General features: G+C 39.8%; 1 protein-coding gene across 2 annotated transcripts in view; it reads left to right on the top strand.

The window, feature by feature from the left end:
• Positions 1 to 23,956, top strand: part of CGNL1 (cingulin like 1) — a 216,372-nt gene that overhangs the window by 73,720 nt on the left and 118,696 nt on the right. For both annotated transcript variants that reach the window (XM_075857953.1, XM_075857954.1), the window contains exon 2: positions 10,034 to 11,588. In XM_075857953.1, coding sequence (XP_075714068.1) covers positions 10,053 to 11,588 — 1,536 coding nt within the window. In that variant the 5' untranslated portion in view covers positions 10,034 to 10,052. The remainder of the gene's footprint in view (positions 1 to 10,033; positions 11,589 to 23,956) is intronic.

Raw genomic sequence — 23,956 nt, 5'->3', positions numbered from 1 at the left:
ATGGGATCTAGGTCTGTTTTTGGCTTTATTAATGAAGGTTGTGCTTGATAAATTCTACAAGTACATCTGAACGCTGGTGGCCTGGAGTGGAAGAAGGCAACCTGTTCCCAGCACTGAATGTGGATTTTTAGGTATGTCTTTTATTTATTTTTTTTGTTTAGTTTTGTTAAAGTGACCTTGCAGGGGACCTTGCCAGAGTGTTTTGTGTTTTTTTTTTTTGTTGCTTCTTTTCAATCTTCATGTTATACCATCCAAATATATAACCTCTTAACCCCTTAATGACCAGCCTATTTTAAACCTTAATGACCAAGCCATTTTTTACGTTTTTCCATCGTCGCATTCCAAGAGCTATAAGCTTTTTATTTTTGCGACGACATAGCTGTATAAGGTCTTGTTTTTTGCGGGACAAGTTGTATTTTTTGATAGCACCATTTTGAGGTACATATTATTTATTGATTAACTTTTATTAACTTTTTTTTGGGGGGGGGGGGAATAGAAAAAACCCTGAAATTTCGCCACTCTTTTGTGCAATCTTAAATCTACGCCGTTTACCGTGTGATATAAATAACACTAACTTTATTCAGCGGGTTGTTACGATTGCAGCGATACCAAATTTGTATAGTTTTTGTAGGTTTTACTACTTTTACACAGTAAAAACGCTTTTTTTTCAAAATTATTTGTTTTTGTGTGTCCATATTTGAAGAGCCATAAGTTGTATGAGGGCTTTTCTTTTGCGGGAAGACTTGTCGTTTTTATTGGTACCATTTTGGAGTAGATGCGACTTTTTGATCACTTTTAATCACATTTTTTTTAAGTCAGGATTCACAGAAAACAGCAATTTTTCCATAGTTTTTTATAAAAAAAATTGACGGCGTTCACCGTGAGGGTTAAATAATGTAGTAGATTTATAGTCAGGGTCGTTACGGACGCGGCGATACCAAATATGTGTAACTTTTTTAGTTTATTTTGGTTTTTAATAGTAAAGCATTTTGTAAGGGGAAAAGGTGGGTTTTTCAAAAAAAATTTCACATATTATTTTTTTTTTAAATTAACTTTATTAAAGTTTTTTTTTACTTTTTTAATAGTCCCACTAGGGGACTTTAATTTGCGATTCTCCGATCGCTATTATAATACACTGCAATACTTTTGTATTGCAGTGTGTTCCTGCCTGTCCGTTTAAAACGGACAGGCATCTGCTAGGTCATGCCCCCGGCATGATCTAGCAGGCATTCGCTCCAGGCAGACCTGGGGGCCTTTATTAGGCCCCCGGCTGCCATTGGAGACACAGACACTCGGCGATCGTATCGCTGGGTGTCGGTGGGAGAGAGAGGGAGCTTCCTCCCTCTCTCCAAAACCACTCAGATGCGGTGCACGCCATTGTGCACCGCATCTGAGGGGTTAAACGGGTGAGATCGATACTTATATCGATCTCACACGGCAGAGCCGGGACGCCCCCAGCCCTCAGCTACATCTAACAGCTGAGAGCAGGGAGATTTGACGGCTCCCTACTCTGTTTACTTATTCCTGATGCAGTGCCGTAAAAAGGCATATGCATCAGAATAAAGCCCGTTAGTGGCTGCCGTGAAAGGCGTATTGGCGGTCACTAACGGGTTAAATGCTATGTAAACCTTTTGAATGGCATTTTTTTTTTTTTTAAATAAAAAGCTCATTCAGTGTGATTGGTGCAACTTTATTCATGGTTTTTATTACAAATTATTTTGCCTTTTTGAGATACCGGTTCTCTGTATCTCTATATCTTTCGCTATTACCTGAATCCGTCAGTCCTACGGACACGACGGGTTCAGTGTCAGCGGGTCCTGCATGTCTCTGACACACAGGATCCACCTGTAATCTATCACATCTAAGTTGTGAACTTAGATGTGATAGACTACAGGTGGATCATGCGTGTCAGACACAAAGGACCCGCTTTCACTGAACCCGTTAGACCCGCGGACCTGACGGAGCAGGATTTATCGAATTATTATATAGCTGCTCTGTATAGAGAATACATAGAACCTGTATTTTAAAAAGTAAAAATAATTTTTTATAAAAACTATTTATAAAGTTGCATCAATCACACTGTGATAATGCCATTCGAGACTTTACATAGCATTTATCCTTTTTTTTTTCTGCATTATAAATGAATTACTGGTTATGCTATGCAGAGTATTTAACCTTATCGTGCATAATTCTGAAATAAAGAGGGAGTAGGTTTAAGGCCTGATTCACACGAGCGCTGCACATCTCGGACATGAAAAACTGCAGTTTTTCAGGATCGAGGTGCATCCGTGCTCAGCGCTACGGGACGCGATGTCACGCATTCCCCATAGTTGAGTCTATGGAGGGATGCGTGATGCGCAAAAAGAACGGACATGTCCTATTTTCCCACGGACCCTTCACACGGTCCGTTGAAACAACGGCTGTGTGAACGGCCACATTGAATTGCATAGGTCCGTGAGACGGCCGCTGTTTTAATGGCCGTCCCACGGACGTTTAACACGTTCGTGTAAATAAGGCCTAAGATGCAGGGGGTAAAGCGTAAAAAGACGAACAAGGCAAAAACTATTTTATTGGTGGGACACCCAGAACTCACGTTAGCGCGTATAGTAATTTATAATTAGACAAACACTAAATGATGAAACTTTATAATTTTGAGTTACTGGGCTTAAAATAATTTATAACCTGGTGCTGTGTGATTTTATTACTTTACAAAATGTGTAGTTATGCATGTGATAAATTTAAGGCTCTGCTCAAAAATGTGTCGGAGCCTCTGTCGCAAGTTCCATCGTTTTTGCTGGACAAAACCACTTAAAACCAGACATTAGTCAATAGATTAGATCGGGTGATGTTGTGTTTTTTGTTGTGCTGTTCCTATGATGGCGCAGAACAATGAAAATCCCTGAAGCAGATGTGAACAGAGCATTTGTGGTACGATTTACTCACTCAGGATTTTTTTATTTTTTTTATTTTAGTAGCTCAACGCTCATATGTAGATTTTCTATGAAGTTTAAGTGTCCTTCAAATATTGGTCCACAAGATGCTGGCCTTTTCTGTATTTAGGCGACAGAAACTGTGTAAGGCCTTCTTGACACTGGGTTTTCATTTGGTGTTTTAAACTGCATGAAAAAATGCACTAAAAAACCTTTTCTAATGTAACATTCCTATTTTATTGCGTTTTTACATGCATTTTTAGTGCCATTTTTTGTTTTTAAACATGTTTTTCTTTATTGGCTTTTTTCAAGTTCTATAGCAGGCTGCATTTTGAACAAAATGTCACGAGAACGCTGTGTATGTAGACTTTTCAGTATTTCACGGTTACCGGCATGTTTTGTAAAATTGATCATCTTTATCAGCCAATTGTCATCTTTACTCCTAGGAATCGTGCGTTGTAATCTGGCACATTTTTCCGATACAAGCAAATATTTATTATACTGGGGGGGTGCATAAGTAGGTATACCGTCTAAATAATAGGTAAATATAATAATAATAGGTATACATTTTAAATAGTATTTTATAGAATAACTAAACAATTACCATAAGTACAATCTAATTTGCACAAATTGGCGGCCCTCACTGTTTACGTAATGCTGTAATCTAGTTTTTACACTCAAGCACACTTTGGCACAAAGTGCTTTATTGGCGTTAATTTCCTGGCACGCTTCTTTTATGAACTGAATCATGTTATTAACAGTGTGTGGTTTTCTTGAATATACCTTATCTTTAATAACTCCCCAAAAGAAAAAATCCATCGATGTAAAGTCTGGTGGTCGTGGTGGCCATTCAACCTGGCCTCGTCTACCTATTGGGTAATCTTTTGTCAAGAAAATGACGCACCGCTAAATCATAGTGAAGAGGGACTCCATCTTGCTGAAAATAGAAGTGTTCATTTTCATGCACCAACTGCAATTGTGGTATTACATTTTCTTGGAGCATGTTAAGGTACAGATCTGAGGTAACCGTTGTATTGTAGAAGATCGGTCCAACTACCCCTTTACATGAAAGGGCCGCCCAAACTGTAACCCCAATTGATTCAACTGTTCTTCAATCTTTGCAAGGGGGTTTTCTGTCGAGTAATCAACACAGTTGTGCCCATTAACAGCACCTGAAAGTTTGACGTTGGCTTCATCGGACCAAGTTATTTTTCTAATAGCGTCTCCTTGTTTTTCTTCATTCAAAATTGTAATTAGACTGTTTGAAAAATCTCCCCCTGTATACCTACTTCTGCACCCCTCTGTATATGTATCTATACCTTTTATAGGTCTCCAATTACACACAAATTGTCCAGTATTGTCCCCTGATGAACCAACTAGGTTGGGGAAAGCGGTTGGGACGGTTATGAAGTGTCAGTGTTGCGGTCATTTTATGCAATATTTGCTGCTTAGAAATTCCACTAATTGTGTGTGATATCATTTTTTGTATCCCTAGAGTTTGTCCATCGTGTGTGTATGGTGCTACGCCATCTAGATGATGATTGTGGATTGCTTATTGATTCAGCCCTGGTTGTGTCAGGGGTATTTGTATATCAAAAGAATTACATCGAGTATTTTAATCAGAATAATGAATAAATGTTATATTTTGTCAAGGATTCATATTCTGTGATACTATTTGTTTCTTTGAGGAACCAATACATTTATTTCAGTGATAATATTTCCTTTATTTACCTACTGTAGGCTTTTCATCCACTAAATAGGTTAGGTCATGTCATCACCATACTCTTCCAGCTTGTTGGGTATTAGTCACATTCCAGGGTCAGATTCAGAAACTTTATATAGGCAGTGTGGGCTAAATTTTCAGTGCCATATATGGCCCACAAAATCGTGCCATTCAATGTCCCAATAATACTGCCCCACTACTGTGCATGGTGAATGTCAGGAGTGGTGTACATATTTTGGCATCATTTGTGACATCTGCTGTTGTACATAGTGTATTCGCTTCAGCTGTAGTGCATATATTATAATACAACATTAGACCATGAGTCAACCAGCACTATATCATTTCCTGGCACAGTAATACATTTGTCTATTAAGCAGGCTCTCTTTGCTCCAGAGTATACAGTTTTTAAACTGAAGCTCCCACCGACAGTATGGAAGGCAGCCGGTAATTTGATGTGTGTACATGACTGGTTCTGAAACTGGAAACATTTTGCTGAGTTCTCAACTATTCTGTGGGAAACTCTGTCCTCAGCCTACTCGGCTACTCCCTAAATGCAATGGCAAGTTGCATGCCAAGAGTAAACTACGATTTGACTCCCAAATAAATGATTTTGCCTGTCTGGTAGATGACTGTATGAACATAGAATCTAGATAAAGGCATGTGGACACACCTACACATTCCATCAAATCTAGCATTTACAGATCAATCTACAGCTGGTTTCTAGTATGGCGAGTCTCTGTAAACTGGTTAGGTCTATGATGCTTGAATGTGTGTTTTAGATTCTGCCATTCACATAAATACATTTTATGTTGGGGAGGGGATAAAAAAAGGAACGAAGCACTACATTTTTACTCCATGGAACATAGGGGAAGAATTACAGTATAAAAACTGGTGTAAAGAAAAAATGGAGTAGTTGAGTAGTTGCTCATGGCAACAATCAGATTTCACCTCCTTTTTTTAAATGAATGGGACAGTTGCAGAAATGTATGCAACAAATCTGCCGCGTGTGAATACACCCTTCGGGTAGGATTACAGTAAGTGGAATTAGGACGAATACGCTGCGTAAAACGACACCGCGTATCTGCCCTGGTAGCCGCAGGGAATTCTGTCCAAAAAACTGCACCAAATTGTAGTTTGGCTTTTCAGGCCGCATGCCCGCTGCGGAAACCCCGCAACAATGAAAACATTTGTTTAAACTTACCCGTCCATAGTCATTGCGACGCATCTCTCCCTTTTGAGCACAGCCCGGCCTCCTGTGATGACGCTGTAGTCCATGTGACTGCCACAGCCTTTGATTGGCTGCAGCAGTCGCATGGGATGAAACATGATCCCAGGAGGCCAGGCTACACTCAAAAGAGGATCGTGTCACTAAGACAACTGCTGGGGATAAGTATGAGCTTTATTTATTAATTTACAATTAAAAATATATATATATTTTTTTTCATTTGTGATTTTTGCGTCTGAATCGCTGCGTTTCCACCGCAAAACTCGCAACACATAGCACTTTTTCACTGGTATTACTACCCTATTGAATTCATGGGGGAAAACCCGTAACAGAAGAGCAGTGATTCCCCAGTATTAATTGACATGCCGCAACGTCAAATACTGCACCGCAGGTCAATTTATGAACTATTTTTTCAGCTGATTTTTTTCTGCAGTGTGTGGATGACATTTGTTCAAATCTCATCCACTCTGCTGCTACTGTAATACACAGCGGATTTTACACAATGAATGCTGTTGCGGAAAATCCATAGTGTTTACTCTGTGTGTGTGTGTGTGTGTGTGTGTGTGTGTGTGTGTGTGTGTGTGTGTGTGTGTGTGTGTGTGTTCCTACACAGGTCTGATAGGCTGCCTAAAAGCACACAGAGTATCTGCCCTGGTCCCCGCAGGGAATTCCGGACGAAAAACCCGCACCAAATTGGTGGAATGTCCACTTCAGAAAACCACACTTAAAAAGGGTTTATACTTACCCGCAGCCATGGCGGCGCGTCCCTTTGACATCCTGCAGCCCAGACTTCTGTTATGATTCATTCCATGTGACCGCTGCCGCCTGTGATTGGCTACAGCAGTCACAGGGAATGAAACGTTTTTTCCTGGAGGCCGGGTTGGACGCAGTAGCAGAGAGTTCTGGGTAAGTATAAGTTGTAATTTTTGCGGCGGTATTCCAGCTTTTCTGCCGCAAAAATCTCAACATCTGCTATTTGTTGCCGGTTTTACATCCCCATTGAATTCAATGGGGAAAACCCACATCAGAAAACCAGTGATTCGACAGCATAACTTGACATGCTGTGGATTGAAAAACCACACCCCTGGTCAATTTGTGTTGTGTTGGTTATTATTGGAAATAGTCAATTTTGTTGTCGGACAGGTTTCTTTACTGCATGGTACAGTTTGTTTATCCTAAGGCCCCATGCACACGAACGTGCTTTTGCGGTTGCAATTCCCCCGAAAATCCACGGGAGAATTGCGGCCCCATTCATTTCTATGGGCCCATGCACACGACCATGGTTTCCACGGTCTGTGCATGGCCCTGGAGGCCGTGTTCTGCGTTCCAGGCTCATAGAAAATAATGGACGCGGCCATGTGCGTGGCCCGCGATTTGCGGGTGACACTCTGTGGCCGGCCGACCTGAAAATCACGGCCGTGCATATGGCTACGGTCGTGTGCATGAGGCCTTAATGTGATTACTATACAGTAACATAGTGAGATGGGTCATCTGTACTCCAGCTAATTACCAGAGCAAGCTCTCTGCCTACGGATTCTGCTGGGAGGTTCTAGAACTGAAGTCTGCAGAACTGTGAATGAGGTTCTGGACTATAAGGGCATGTTTTCCGACATGGTGGACTATTTCCGTTGCAGATTTTGCAGTGAATTCGCTGTAAATTCACAATCGATCTGGGGAAAAATCTAGCTGTTTCTGCACAGATTTTTTCCGCAACTACTGCACTAACTAAAAGAAAAATCCATATAAATCAATGAAATGCAAGTCCACTGCGAACTGTCCACAGCGGAAATCTGAAACCAGTGCGCCACATCTAAATGTGCCCTTAGACTACATGTTGCGGAAAATCTGCATGAAAAACGTAGATAAATGCAGGTAATTATCCCGTTCCCGGCCATTGAACAATAGCGATTGCGGCTTCTAAGATGTTAAAAAGAGGGGGAGGCCCCAGAGGTAGGGCTTAATAGTAGCTGGTATAAATTACACTGCACTGCAGTACATAAGTAATGCAGTGTATTGAACCAGCCATCACATGACCTTTGTTCAAGCCCCCTAGTTAGACTAAAAAGAAAATTAAAAAAAAAACGCAACTTTTTTTATAATATACAAAAAACAAAAATATTAGAAGTTAAAAAAAATACAAAAAAAACCCTATTTTTTTCCCCTAAAGCAGCAGTCCCCAACCTTTTATACCTTGTGAGCCATAATAAATTTTGAGTGAAGCCTGGGAGCCACATTTAAAGCGTACCTCCACTTTTACTCAAAACTGATTATAGTGCAGCAGCGTGCAGATTACGTTTTTGTCTAAATCACTTGTTTTAGCGATTCTGCTTATAGCAGCAGCAGCACGGACTGTGAACACGGCCGCCAGCGCGGTAGAATCCTATATTGCTAATGGCCGTTCTGCGTTATGGAGTTATGGAGACGAGCAATGGAGGTACGCTTTAAGTAAAAACTGTTAACATTTTAAACATAAAGCTAAAGATAGACACATCTGTCCTCAAAAATGCACCAACGAAAATATTTTTAACAAATAGTTTTTTCTTTGTAAAAGTAGTACATGGTAAACTTGTATCACCGTAATCGTATTGACCCGCAGAATAAAGTTAGCAAAATTAGCCTCTCTCCCCCTGAAGACGCCAGTCATGGTGAAACATGTCGGGGAGGCTGCTTCTGTTATTTTATTTTGATATTTGCACTGACGCTACACAAATAAACACAAGTGTGGTGGAAAGTCCGCAGCTATCCTACATTTATATTGGTCACAGAATGTGAAAAGACATGTACAGTATCTTATTACTCAGGGAGCGTACCCCCAGTGGTTTGTCTTATAGAGTATCGTCTGAATTTTATTGAACGTGAGCAGAGGAACCACCACGTGAACTCAATAGTCAGGGAGTTTTTCTCCAGTAGTTTACTTCAGTGTGTGCGCAAACTATTGGAATTTTAAATAGAATAAGGGCACAAGTAGTTTTCATTTGAAATAAATGAAAGATAAGTTTTAATAAATTTAATATAACCCAGGTCTTATAGGGAAGTTTCTTGTTAGATGTGATATCCCTGCTGGGTTATGGGCTAAAAAAATTATCACCGTATAAACCAAACCCAAAAAACAATGAGTTTTTTTCCCATCTCACCCAACAAAGATTTTTTTTTCTATTTCCCAGTACATTATATGGTACATTAAATTGTGCCATTCAAAACTACGACTTGTCCTGAAAAAAAACCCTATCCGGCTATGTTGACCGAAAAATAAGATGGGTATGGCTTTTGGAAGGCAGGGAGAAAAAAAAAACCCTAAATGAAAACACTAAAAATTACTGCGGAAAGGCATGCCTGGAGAGAAGTACACCACACAGAGTAATGTTGGTAGACATCCCCTCCTTCAACCAGGAGGAAGACTGAAACTTTATTCAGAACACAGAAAAAGACACATGCCCCTCCCTAGAGACGTGGGACTTGCTTAAGTCCCATTGGCTCCTCAGCTGTAAATTCTCCTGTACATTCTTCTGCACACTCCTCTTTGCATTCCAGGGGGCGGTGTCTTCCATAGGCGTGTTATGCAGGCTCTTTGTGCTCCATGAATCCAATCTCTTTGTGTAATATACTGAAATATATATATATATATATATATATATATATATATATATATATAAAGGATAATATTTTTCAAACAATATACATGGTAATGATCCCTGACAACTTGAAATCTCATTTACTTTGCTGGTACTGTATTACGCTGCGGATTTGCCACATGAAAATCTGTAAAGCAATTCCGCACATAATACGCAGCGTCTGCGTGTGGCTTAAGGGTGGCTTCACATGCGGCAGATTTTGTTGGAAAAATTTCTGACTGAAAATCCATTTGCTGCAGAAAAAAATGCATTCAGATGAATGGAACTAATTTTCAGTCACAGAAATTGCTGCAACAAAATCTGCCGCGTGTGAATACACCTTAAAAAAGGATGTAACACAGGACCAAAGGAAAACTAATGCAATATTTGCTTACTATGTCCTTTTTATAAACCAGTAAAAAAAGGAATTTGAATATGCCACTCTTGTATAACTTGATTTATGTGGTAGAGCGGTTAAAGGCTAGTAATTTCAGTCTAAATGTATGTAAACCCCAACATTTTAATCTCATTTTTGTCTCTACAGGTGGTAACAAGTCACTATCATGGATCCCCGTTTTCATTCGAAATATCGTCCACAGGATACCAATGTTTTAAACCAACAAAATGAAGACCAGAAAAGAAAACTACGAAATTCCCAAAATACAACTGAGAGTTCTTATGGAGTAAGCATCAGGGTCCAAGGAATTGATGGACATCCTTTTATTGTTCTAAATAATAAAGAAGGACATGTTTCACGTAATGTTTCTATGCCTGAAATAGATAGTCTTTCTCACAGCAGATCAGTACTGAATTCTAAAAACATTCAAAATAGCCAAAAAGATCAGGAAGATTTCCCAGAAAACCCATACAAACCAGTGACTGATATGTCAAATAAAGTGAACTATATACGTTCTGGAAATAGTACTTTGGAATTTAAGGAAGGACCTCTCAAAAATAACCTGTTCAATTTTCAAAGACATCCTGAGCTTTTGAGACCATATAATCCAAATGGACATTCATTAAAAATAGACAATGCTAAGCATTCTACAGAACAATTAACCGTATATCCTGCAGAAAAAGAAAACCAGAAAGATTCTATGCCTTTGATGTATCTGCAAAAAGATCAGGTTATAAAACATATGTCAAACATGGTGGATGGCAAGGAAACGTCTGCCAAGCAAGTAAACCGAGAGAAGTCTTCAGTACATAACACTAGCATTTTAAGCAGTACTAGTGATAATTGTACTTCAGAATCTTTTACTTCCAGTAATGGATCACCATATAGTACAAATTCTACAACACTAACTGAATCTAGAAAGACCAGACCAGATGTTCTCCAGTTTAGAAGACAAAGCTCAACGGGGCCAGTTCTTGAGGGATCTCGATCACGTAGGTCATCCTGTTCCTCAACAGCAACCTCAGCTCATTCTTTGTACAAATTCTGGCTAGAAGAACAAGAAGATGCTATCTATGCTGATAATGTTAACCGACATGAGAACCGGAGGTATATTCCTTTTGTACCTGGGACGGGGCGTGATATTGACACTGGATGTATTCCTGGAGTTGACGAGCTGATTGAAAAATTTGATTCGAATATTCCCGTGCAAAGAAGGGGCAGATCAGCCAAACGGAATAGGATTAATCTAGAGGACAGAAAGAGGGCAAGAAGTGTTGATAGTGCATTACCCTTTGGCCTTCAAGGCAATACAGATTACTTAAATGAGTTCAGTAAGAATTTGGGGAAATCAAATGAACATTTGTTGAGGCCATCACAGATTTGTCAACAGAAATCTCACACACAAATTTATAAACTACCCTTCAAGAGGCAAAACACCACTGGAAGCCTTGCTATCCACACTGTACCTTCTGAAGATACCCATAGTCAAAGCTACAGTTCTCTACCATATCGGAAAGACACAAAGAATAACCGAGTAACCTCCTCGGATCAAACGGATTCAGTAACACTACCAATACAAAGAAAAAGTAATGGAGATCTTACAACAATGACATCCACACTAAAGTTACAGAACAGAATTACTGTTCCATCTGATGAGGGAAATAGGAAAGCAAATGTACACAGCTCGGGTCCAAGTGCACAGGTTAGTGCTAATATTTACAATTAATGTATTTAAAGCGTTTCCAACCTTTCAGGGGACTTTTTAGAACAAGCTGTCATATATGTGAACATGAGAAATAATATAATTTCTTGCCATTATATGACTTGTAAATTATATTTTTTAGCAGTTTTCTCTTCTGCGTGCTCTATCTCTAGTTCTCCGTTTTCCCTGAGCTAGTGGGTGGAGTCTATTTTTTTCTGTCTTCTATATATTGCACACATAGGGGAGAAAAATTTTCTCTTTATCTCTTTGTAGCACAACCTCAGAAGCAGCAGCATGGAGGAGATTATACAGCAGTAATAAGCAGTGTAGCTGAGAATCCAGAACTGCGGTTAATTATAACACTTAGCAGAAGCTGCAGCACCATCTTTGTGTGTCTCTCTTACTGCTCCTTCTAACACTTTCTATAGACTTCTATAAGCAAATGTAACCTGATCTTTCAGTGACCTGATAGTCCGTTTCATTTTGAGGAAAAGGGGAAAAAAAAGTAAATTTTGAGTTAGTGAACAGGTAAGAGTGAGAGAGATGAAAGGAGCCTGATAAGTGGAGACAGGCATTTTTCTCTAGTAGGATCTAGTACAAAGTTTATTCAAAAGTTGGTGACCATTTAAGGTATTTGGAGTTTGGCTTTAAAAATGTATCACACGGGAATTGTTATAAAAGAATAGTCCTAATTAGAGAGGCTCCGTCACCACATAAGTGCCCTATCTCCTACATAATCTGATCTGCGCTGTAATGTAGATCACAAGTGTTTTTTATTTTGAAAAACGATAATTTTTGAGCAAGTTATGAGCAATTTTAGATTTATGCTAATTTTGTTTCTTAATGTCCAACTGGGCGTTTTTTTAACTTTTGACCAAGTGGGCGTTGTAAATATACACTTCTCTCCATTTGTACTCCGCACAGCGTATTCTCGCTATGCTGTCACATACACCCACATTAACTTTACTGAAGTGTCTTTAGAGTGAATAGACATCACCTCCAGCCAGGACGCGATGTCTATTCACACTCCCGACACTTCGGTAAAGTTTGTGTGGGACTTGCTGTCAATCACAGCGTGATCTCGCGAGATCACGCTTGCTGTCATTAAGTCCCACACACACGTTACCGAAGTGTCGGGAGTGTGAATAGACATAGTGTCTTGGCTGGAGGTGATGTCTATTCACTCTCAAGACACTTCAGTAAAGTTAATGTGGGTGTATGTGACAGCACAGTGAGATCACGCTGTGCTGAGTACAAATGGACATGAATAGAGAGGTGTATGACGCTGATTGGTCAGCGTCATACACTCCTCTGTACAACGCCCACTTGGTCAAAAGTTAAAAAACGCCCAGTTGGACATTAAGAAACGAATTAGCATAAATCTAAAATTGCTCATAAATTGCCCAAAAATTATAGTTTTTCATTATTTACATTACAGTGCCGATCAGATTTTGTAGGCGTTAGGGCACTTATAATCTGGTGACAGAGCCTCTATAACATGCTTAATTAAAGGTTATGCCGCCCAAAATACATAAGTTCTGTATTGCTTGGTCAAGTTCCAGAAGAACTTCTAGCAGTTCTAGGAGCCAGCTCTAAAATTTTTGGCCAGCGACCGCATCCCTGATCCGAGCAACTGGTGATGTAGAAGCCTGACTTTATTATGTCAATTCAGGTTTTGTTCTCCACCCCCTTTCAAGTAGTTATAATAGATTTTCCCTTGGTTGTTACAGCTATGTTTCCCTCTTCCTCTATTCTAGTGAAAATGGTGTCCTCCTTTTCACTTTCCAGTTCTCAGAGCAGACATCTCACACCCTGTAGTCACAACAGGACTCTTCCAGCCAACTTTCCCTCCCAGTAGTCACAGCAGGGATTCTCACCCCTCCCTCACGTGTATTTATCTATAGCACGCTCCCGAGATGCGCCCAGTGCTAGATGGAAGCTACGTACAAGCTGCCTAGTCTTTCTGCTGTATGTAGTTTCCTGCATCGGTCTCTGTCAGCACGAGGCACACACAGCGTTGTTGTGTGACCGCTATGTGTTCATTCTCTGTCTGGCATGGAGAGGTCTGTGACCACTTCTTTAGGGAGAGATGGAGCTTGATGCTGACTGTGATAGCATTCAGTTCTATACATTTGACACTGGGTGGATGCACCTGGATTTTGAATGTTTCAAGTGCGGATGCAAAACTCGGTCCCCAGGGCCGGTTTTTTGTTTTTTTTGTTTAGTCTTGCCTGGATATTTTACCTTTTTGGTTTACCTCTGTGGCTTTTTTATTTCTTGATCTGGTATCCATGAGATTCAATATGATTGCATAATACTTGGCTTATGATAGCATTTTTGTTCAGTAAGGAAGATTTCCAAGTATATTCTCATTAAAGTAAAAATAGCAATTCTTTAGCTTCTTGGATACTTATTCTTATTTGGGGGCATTCCCCCCCCCCCCCCCCCCATCTAAATATAATAAGTTAAGCTTTTGCAATATATAGTCAGAAAATTAAGTAGTTTTTTTGCTAATTTAGCTCTTGTTTTACCAAGAGCACTATCCTAGCCTGAAGCTCATCAGAAGGGTTTCCTTGGCTTGGTGAATTAGAGAGAACAGACCGCTAGGATAAGATGGCTCCTTTCCAGCAGTTGAAGCATGGCCACCTAACAGGCAATAACCTCATCCGCTTCAGTGTCCTTTCATAATGAACTTTGTTAAAATTGGCTGTTATGAAAATCCTAAACTACTGCTGTAACCTCAATCATTTTAATAAATGTCTTGTCAATCTCAATCACTTTGTTGTAGCCAGTCTGACCACTGACTACTACTTGGAGGGCAATATGCCAGCTTGGCAGAAATAAGGTCTTCTAGCTGCCTTCTTCTAAAATGTGTAATCATATTTAGGACTTTAATATGATGTCATAAAGTTATTCCAATAGTTTTGTTTGTGAAGTACTTCTAAGAAAATTATTATTATTATTTTATAATTATTATTATTTTTGCTAATATGACCTTTTGATTTAGTTTGTACCACTAATGTCAAGTTACATTTTTTTTCATGAAAACATTTTGTTCGGAACCAAATTAAGTTTTAGGTTGTTAATCCACAAGCTCTTGCACAAAGATGACATTATCACCATACTGAAAGGGATATGATGCTCAGAGCATGAGTTTGAGAAATGTAGTTTGTGTAAAATCTGTATTAATACGTTTGTATGGTAAAATCTTGGGCAGGGGTAGGGTGGCTCTGGTTGTAGTGGAAAATGGTATTCATTGGATAATGAAGCGTTATGCAATTTGCTAATATAATTTGTGTTCCTTGTATTTCCAAGATCTGTTCTTGCAGTCATTGAATTGCGTGATGAGGATGAAAATCTGTCCTGGTCATGCAGTGGTCACACAGCTGCATGGCTTGATCACCTGTGTGATCATCACATTACCAGCACAGATTTTCAGCCTCTGAAAGTAAACAATACAGGTTCCATTAAATGATTGCAAGCAGAGATTTTGTTAAAGTGTAGCTAAACGTTCGACAAACTTCTGACATGTCATACTGACATGTCAGAAGTTTGTATTGGTGGAGGTCTGAGCACGGAGACCCCCACCAATCGCTAGAACGAAGCAGCTGAAGCGCTCGTGTGAACGCTCAGCTGCTTCGTGTCTGTTCGGCATTTTCCGGAAATAAATGTATCGGTGTGCGGACTCAATAGAAAGTCTATGGGCCCGTACACCAATACATTGGCTTTCCGGAAAAAGCCTAAAAAAAACTAAGCAGCTGGGCGCTCACACGAGCGCTTCAGCTGCTTCGTTCTAGCGATTGGTGGGGGTCTCCGTGCTCGGACCCCCACCAATACAAACTTCTGACATGTCACTATGACATGTCAGAAGTTTGTTTTAACATTTAGGTACACTAACATGATAATTTGAATAGATAATAAATAACTTTGCATTATACAATGAACAGGCTTTTGTTACATAAATCTGTAAAGCCCTTTTAAGTAACACATGTTGGATAATAACTAAATAAATATGATCAACTGCGGCTGTCAAACCAGGTAACCGATGGCCTTAGAATTTTGCTTCTTTGCTTTTTTTTTTTAGATATTTTATACTGATGTCCATGGACGTTTTCAATGGCTGGCTACTATAAAAATCGAACTGGCTGAAGGAGAGGTCTAACACTGTAATAAACCTACTGAATGTAGTCTACAAACACCACTAACTGTAATTGCTTATTTATTTTAAGTGATACAAAAAAAACCTTCCTGGCAGCAGATATGGGGGCTAAACATAGCCCATCTAGTTTTTAATTGTGCGGGTTAGGTAGTCATGGGTACTATAGTCCTTGGTGGTACTAGTTTGTATAACTGACTTTGCATAAAAATACTTTTTGGTTGTATGTGAATGCCTCTACATGTGAGCTTATGAAAATGCATCTCAGCCGAGGACAGAGGAAAAGCAAGCCTTCTCTACTTCTTTCATCCTCTGAGATAGTATGACGGTCTACTTCATTGCCATATTATTCCATAGAGCACAGTGATTTCTACAGGAGTATTACCCAGTCAAAGAAAAAAACAAGATACAGATTAGAAAGCTTGTGTGTATGTATTTACATGATTATACCATATTAATAACACTTAATATATAAATGGAACAACCACATGAATATAAATGGAAAAGATTGTTGCATTATGTATATTAAAGGGGTTATCCAGGACCAAAAATTGCGTGGTATTTATATTTCTAAGTGAAAATAAGTCACTTACTAATATACTTTAACTCTGTCCTGAATCATGTACTGTAGTTCAAACCAGGTCAAATGGTGCCAGAAGTCCTGTAGTTTTCGTAATATTGATGACGTGCCGACACCGCCCCACTTAAAGAGGCTCTGTCACCACATTAAAAGTGCCCTATCTTCTACATAATGTGATCGGTGCTGTAATGTACATTACAGCAGTGTTTTTTTATTTAGAAAAACGATCAATGTTGACAAAGTTATGACCTATTTTAAATTTATGCTAATGACTTTCTTAATGGGGGGGGATCCTCGATCCTTTGGGCCTATGGTTCAGACGGTCGGGGAATGGTTATGCGGGGCCTCACTCCTTTAGGAGTAGGGCTGCGATAAACTGCATCCTTGTGCACTTTTTGCACCTGGGTGATTGAAAGCATGACTCGGGCTTTCAAAAAAAATAATTAAAAATAACATTACAGAAAATAAAAGAATGTAGAAAAGGTGACTCGGTGGTCCTATTGGTAATATCATCAGGACTATGTGATACACAAAAACACAAAAACAAAATTTGTGGTAATATTGCTCACCTGGATTAGTTGTACTTTAGTGTATTGCACAACTCAATTGCAGAAATATTGAGTCCTGTGGTTCCTTTGGCTGCTGGGTCAGGAAACTGACCTCATGTGTCATCCACGCTATTAAAACAATCCAAAGACACAAAAAGGCTTCCTAAAGTCTAAGCGCTGCCGTAGATGCCTGATGAAGACCATGATCCGTGGTTGAAACGCGTTGCATCTCTTTTTCAGAGTGGATTTTATTATTATTTTTTACTAATAAGTAACTGAGATTGTTTATAACTATCCTCGTGGTAGATAAGCCGCTGCCAGACACATTTCTGGCAGCAATTTATTTCCCCTCTCCCCATTCAAATATCGGCCAAGCGTGAATTTTTATCGTGTACTTGGGATAAATAGCTCTCTGCCTAATCTGTTCTATATCTGTATTATATGGGTGGAGTTATGCTCCTGTTACATGATTGCTTTGTGCCCGCTGGGTTGAATTCTTTAATGTCAATAAAATCCATGTTCAAAAAAAATAAATCCGGATTAGCACTTTTATGTAGCCGGTTAGGGTTTTTAGGCCTATTGATGTTGATAGAGAATGGATGACAAATTATGGTCTTCTCTGGCAGTATTACTAATTCACACTCCACCCTCTAGTCTATCTGTTGAATACATATGTACACAGTAGGGTGGAGAAAGTACATGTGATTTGAAGGCCTTTCCTTAATCATCTGTTCCTACCTTTAGAAGGAATTCACTCTATCTCAAAGCATTTGTTTAGCTGTTGAATTAGTTTAAATACGGTAGATCTTTTTAATGCTTTGTTCTACATGTGTTACTGCAAATTTAAATACACAACTATAGGATTCTGTTCCTGTGGTGAAGCCAGGAGTTTTAATCTAATGGAAATGGACTTGTAATAGCTAATAATCTGCAGGGTTCCATGTATCTCTTCAATAAATGTCATTCTTCCTTCTGCACAAACATTGATTGTTTGTTTTTTTTTCTCTTATCTAAATGTTCAGATTCATTATTTTTAGTGCTTGATTATTCATTTGATTTTTGAAAAAATGGATGCTTGATATATAGCATACCTTTTTGAAGGACAGTCTTTTAGGTGACAAAATAAAGATTTAAAAAATTATTTGTGACCATTTGACTTCACCTGTCATGAGAAAGATGGCCCTACACATAAGGTAGCTGTCGGGCAAAATCTTATTTGACTGACTGTTATTCCTCCCAACTTCCCCCCCCCCCCCTCCTTAAATATTTATATTCGGCTCTGCATGTGTACTCCATAAGACCATAAGAAGAGGGGAATAGGCTTCTGCCAGACACCTTTGGCGGCGACTTATCTCCCTTGAGAACAAAGGATCGGGCATATTTGATCCTTCTTTCACCTGACATCTGCCGTCGGAGAGTCTGGACACCCCCCTATACATTAGATGGTCGGCTGAAATTGGTGGGTATGAATGATGTTCTTCTAATGTGTATGGGCATCTGAAGGCCCTGTTCACACTGAGGTATTTTATTTTTATTTTTATTGCGGCGTTCTTCGTCAGCGGTCATTGAAGCTAATGTAAGAACCTCTGGCAAGAACCCCCGCGGAAAACGCTCAAACGAGTGCCGTTGTTTTTTTCTGCCTCCCATTGTTTTCAATGCGAGGTCAGAGGCGGAAACCGTGGCAAGAAAGAACATGTCACTTTTTTGTGCTGCAAGTGGCCAAAAGCTGCCCAGTAAATAAAATAATGCCTCTGCCTATCATTGAAATCGATAAGGGGCGATTTTGGACGTTTTTTGGCGCTGATTCCGACTCTGTGTGAACTGACCCTTAGATTGGCTAATTGTGAGTGCTTACTTAAATTGCAAGAAGGAAAAAAGAAAATACTACTAGACACTTCTAAAAATCCAACAAGCTTTATCCCTAGGCGCACCACGACGCAACTGTACATCCTGGTGGCCGGTGTCTTAGCGCACCAGAACGTACAGTTACTGTGCGGTTCCCGGTGCAAACTGTCAGCTGTTGCCGATCAACGGCTCATCGCCACTGATTTAGTCAATTAACCCCTATAAGTGCAGCGCTTGATTGCGATCGCCGCATTTAGGGGGTTTGTAGCACATCAGCAGCCCCCATGCAATCGTTGGGGTTGCTGATGCTTGTGATGGCATCCAGAGGTCAGACAACGGCCTCCGGTTCTGCCATGTATGGAAGCCTATTAGGACCAGCCTCTGGCTGGTCCTCTTTGACTTACCGTAAAAAAAGAAAGTGTAAAAATTTTTTTACAAAAAAGTCAATAAAAATGTTTTACAAAAGTGTAACAATAAAAGTTTTTTTTTTCCTATAATAAGTCCCTTATTATAGGAAAAAAATTAAACCGTTAAACAGTACACATATTTGGTATCACCACAGTCGTAACAACCCCAACTATAATTGATTGTTATTTTTCCTGCACGGTGAACGTCGCAAAAAAAAAAAACAACTAAAAACAATGCCAGAATCACTATTTTTTGGTCACCACCCCTCCTAAAATATAGAATAAAAAGTGATCAAAAAGTCGAATGTACCCCAAAATAGTACCAATAAAAACTACAACCCGTCCCGCAAAAAAACAAGCCGTTGCACATCTTTTTTGACTGAAAAATAAAAAAGTAAAAGTAAAATTGTCATTTATAGCGCATTATGAACGCCGTAAGAAATAAAGAATATAAAACGCCAAAATCACTGTTTTTTTGGTCACCTTAGTTCTAAATAAATTGTAATAAGTGATCAAAATTTGTATGTACCAATAAAAACTACAGCTCGTCCTGCCAAAAATAAGCCCTCACACCGCTCAATCGACCAAAAAATAAAAAAGTTATGGCTCTCAATGTGTTGATACAAAAGATTTTATTTTTTTTTAACAAAGTTTTTTCTTTGTAAAATATATTTTGAAAAAAACTATATACATTTGGTATCACCGTAATCGTATTGACCCGCAGAATACAGTTAAGTTGTCGTTTTCCCGCTCGGTGAAAGTGGTAAAAACGAAACCCAAAAAACAATGGAGGAATTGCAGTTTTTTCCAATTTCACCCCGCAAATAATTTTATTTCCAGTTTCCCAGTACATTATAAGGTACTTTAAATGGTGTCAATAGAAACTACAAATCTTCCTGCAAAAAATAAGCCCTCGCACCACTCTATTGATGGAAAAATAAAAAATTTATGGCGTTTGGAAGGCGTGGAGTGAAAAACTAAAATGGAAAAGCAAAAAAGGATCAGTCCTGCAAAGATTAATTTAATTTCTATTAAAAAAAAACAACAATTATTACCACATGTGGGGTATTGTCCTACTCGGAAGAGATTGTATTACAAATTTAGGACGGCTTTTTCTCCTTTATCCCTTGTGAAAGTGAAAAAATTCAACGTTTTAGTGGACAAAAATGTTTATTCATTTTCACGGCCTAATTCTACTAAATTCTGCAAAAAACCTGTGTGGTATAATTGCTCACTATACCCCTATAAAAATTCCTTGAGGGGTGTAGTTTCCCATATGGGGTCACTTTTGGGGTGTTTACACTGTTTTGGTTTCTCCAGGGCGTTGCAAACGCGACATGGCACTGAAAACCAATCCAGCAAAAGCTGCGTTCCAAAATCCAAATGGCTCTCCTTCCCTTCTGAGCCCTGCTCTGGCTCCATACAGCAGTTTATTACCACATATGGAGCATTTTCGTAATCTAGAGAAGATGCTTTACAAATGTGGGTGTGCATTTTATTCTTTATTGCTTGTAAATATTAAAAATGTCTTTTTTTTTCAGAAAAAAAGGTGATTTTCATTTTCACAGACTAAATCCAATAAATATTACAAAATGCTAACTATACCCCTAGAAAAATTCCTTGAGGGGTGTGGTTTCCAAAATGGGGTCAACTTTGGGGAGTTTACACTGTTTTGGCACCACAAGAACTCTTCAAACCTGACATGGTGCCTAAAATCTAATCATCTATATAAAAGCAGACCCCAAAATCCTGTAGGTGCTCTTTTGCTTCTGAGGCCGGTGAAGCGGAATTTACACATACAGTTTCTGGTGACGTTTTTTTGTTTTTTTTGAGCCTAGCCGGTTTCACATGCAGTCTTGCCGCTTTTTTTAGGAACGTTTTTGTTTGCATGTTTTATGTGTGGCAAAAACTTTGTAGCCAGATGTCATTTTGAAGTTTGGGTCAGTAGCGTTTTCATCAAAACACAGCATTCTCTATGACAATTTTCTCCATAGGCTGCTCTATAGAACTTTAAAAAAGCGCATACAAATTACTCTAGATAAAGTCACAATAAACACCTTAACAAACATGTTATATTTAAAAACAATGACATTTCTTACATGCGTTTTTTATGTAATTAAAAAAATAATAAAATGCTACACACAACCCCTGTTTGAATGGGGCCTTTTGCTTTTGTATCTACTGTTGCATATGTGGAAGAACTCTGTCCTGAGTATCTCTCAGGTACACAGGAAAATTCAGCTACTAGGCTCAGACATCCATAATTTAGAAAATGCCAGCACTGTAGTCCATAAAAATGTCTGTATTGATCTATTTAAAGCCACATTAAATGAATACTAACTTTTCAAACAACTTATGCTAATCTAATATTATACCTGATATAGGTGAACTTTGTAATTTACTTACTGTTAAAATGTAGTTGTTTTATACATGCAAACTCTGTGTGAAGTTATTGCCAATACGTGCCTCCCTTCCTGTAATCTGTTGTCAAGCAATGTCGGTCCCTGGTTACGGAGTAGGATTGATGGACTGCAGAAAGTAGGTGTGTGTGTGTGTGTGTGTGTGTGTGTGTGTATGTATGTGTATCTCTTTACTGCCTGCGTCTCTCTACTGCCTCCCCATAGAAGTCTATGGAGAGGGGAGGGGGAGCTGGGAGAAGGAGCAGAGAGAGAAAGTTACACAGGCATGCTGCATACAAATCTATGGACATGGGAGGAGGGAGCAAAAAAAGGAAGCATGAGCAGAGTGTGAGACAGACATGCTGGTAAGATTTCTATGTCACCCCAGTGCTGGGTTCTCAGATACTCTGCTCAATACTGCTGTAATATCTCCTTTATGAGATAGTACAGCAGGATTCTTCTCTTCTATGTGTGCAGTGTATAATAGAAATGATAGCTGTTAGGCTCCACCCACTAGCTCAGAGACCACTGAGCATTAGAACCTGCTAAAAAAAAATGCAGAATACAAGTCATATAATGAGCAGAAATAGTGTTATTCCTCATGTACACTCATATGACAGCTTATTCTGAAAAGTTAGGTACGCTTTAATTGTAACTTCCTCTTACTACCCTGCCTTCCAATAATTTGTACAGGAAACAAAGTGTGCAGCCCCCCTTTCACATTTTGGGGGCAGCACATATTATCAGTGCTTAGCACTGTTGCCTTGCAGCATTTGGGTCAAAGGGAAACATCTGCATCCTTGGGATTCTGCTATATAATAGCTATATATAATAGAAAATGACTAAGTGTGAGATATTTTTAGCTAGAAGAACATGGGTGTGGAACTCGCTCAGAGGTTTCCGAATGGACAAAACTGGCACATTGCCAGTGCTATTTTTCTTGACACTACAATAATATCTGATCTAAAAGGTTCCTTTTCATGGGCACTTTGGAGCATATCCTATTAGAGAAAAATATGCCTATCTCTAGTTTTCAGGCAATTCTGCCCGCTGCACTGATTATTCATTCTGTAATTACTGTTTAAATCTGGCTTGCAAGACCAGATGGATTATCAGATCGCTGAGGTATCAGGTTACATGCTGCCCATAAGCATACCTCCCAACTTTCAAGTATCACAAAGGGGGACAACCGATGCGGCGTGCGCAGCTTGTCGCAAAATTTTTTTTTCTTGTAAACTACGCCTCTAATCCCACCCAATCCCATACACACCTGATTCAGCCCACACAGTATTATGCTCCCATAGTGCCTCCCACACAGTATAATACCAAATAGCTGTCCCCACACAGTATAATGCCCTCTAGCTGCTACCATACAGTATAATCTGCCCATAGCTGCCACCATACAGTATACTACCCCATAGATGCCCGCATACAGTATAATGCCCACACAGATTCTCCCGTGCAGTATAATGCCCATACAGATGCCCCCATGCAGTATAATGACGAAACAAATTCCCCCATACAGTATAATGTCCCCTTAGCTGCCCCTAGTACCAGTGCCCTTATAGATAGTGACACTTTGCCCATGTAGATAGTGCCCATGTACATAGCGCCAGTGTCCCCTGTAGATAGTGCCCCTATATAGTGCCACAGTGTCCATGTAGATAGTGCCACACCCCCCTTGAAGATAGTGACACCCCCCCCCCTGTAGATAGCACCATTGGGACTCCCTCTAGGAGTGGAATCCCCAGCCAGAGCATAGGCTGGGGATTCCGCTCCCAGAGTGAAGCCCTGATGTAACTGTCCATATATGGACAGTGACGTCAATGGCTACTCCTTGAGCGGAATCCCTGTTTCCGATACTGGCTGGGGATTCCGCTCCAGGAGGAGCCAGTGACGTCAATGTCCATATATGGACAGTGACCTCAGGGGTTTCCTCTAGGAGCGGAATCCCCGGCCAGATCATCGGCAACAGGGATTCTTCTCAAGGAGTAGCCACTAATTCTGAAGCAGGGAACCATCAGCTCCATGCTTCAGAATTAGTTCAAAGCGGAGGAACAGAGAGAGCTCCTCCGCTCGCCGAGGACTCCCCGGGCACAGCATTTTTAAGACTTGTGCTCGGGGAAGCCCTTGACGGTACTCTCCATATATGGACAGTGACGTTAGTGGCTACTCCTTGAGCGGAATCCCTGTTGCAGACCTTGGCCTGGGATTCCGCTTTAGGAGTAGCCACTGACGTCACTGTCCACATATGGCAGAAAAGTAGAAATGTGTGCAGTACAGCAGAACTAAACCACCTGTGTCAAAATGGGTGCCAGCTTACAGGAATCCGACTGATAAATGCCCACAATGTAGATGCAAAAAGGAAAAGGAAGCAGCACTCCAGTAAAGATTTAAAGAATCCAGATTTATTCTCCCATATGTGAAACACAG

This window comes from Rhinoderma darwinii, chromosome 3 (genome assembly GCF_050947455.1).
Source record: "Rhinoderma darwinii isolate aRhiDar2 chromosome 3, aRhiDar2.hap1, whole genome shotgun sequence".
NCBI lineage: Eukaryota > Metazoa > Chordata > Amphibia > Anura > Rhinodermatidae > Rhinoderma > Rhinoderma darwinii.
The sequence above is the reverse complement of the archived record's forward strand: the minus strand, read 5'-3'. Positions and strand labels throughout refer to the sequence as shown.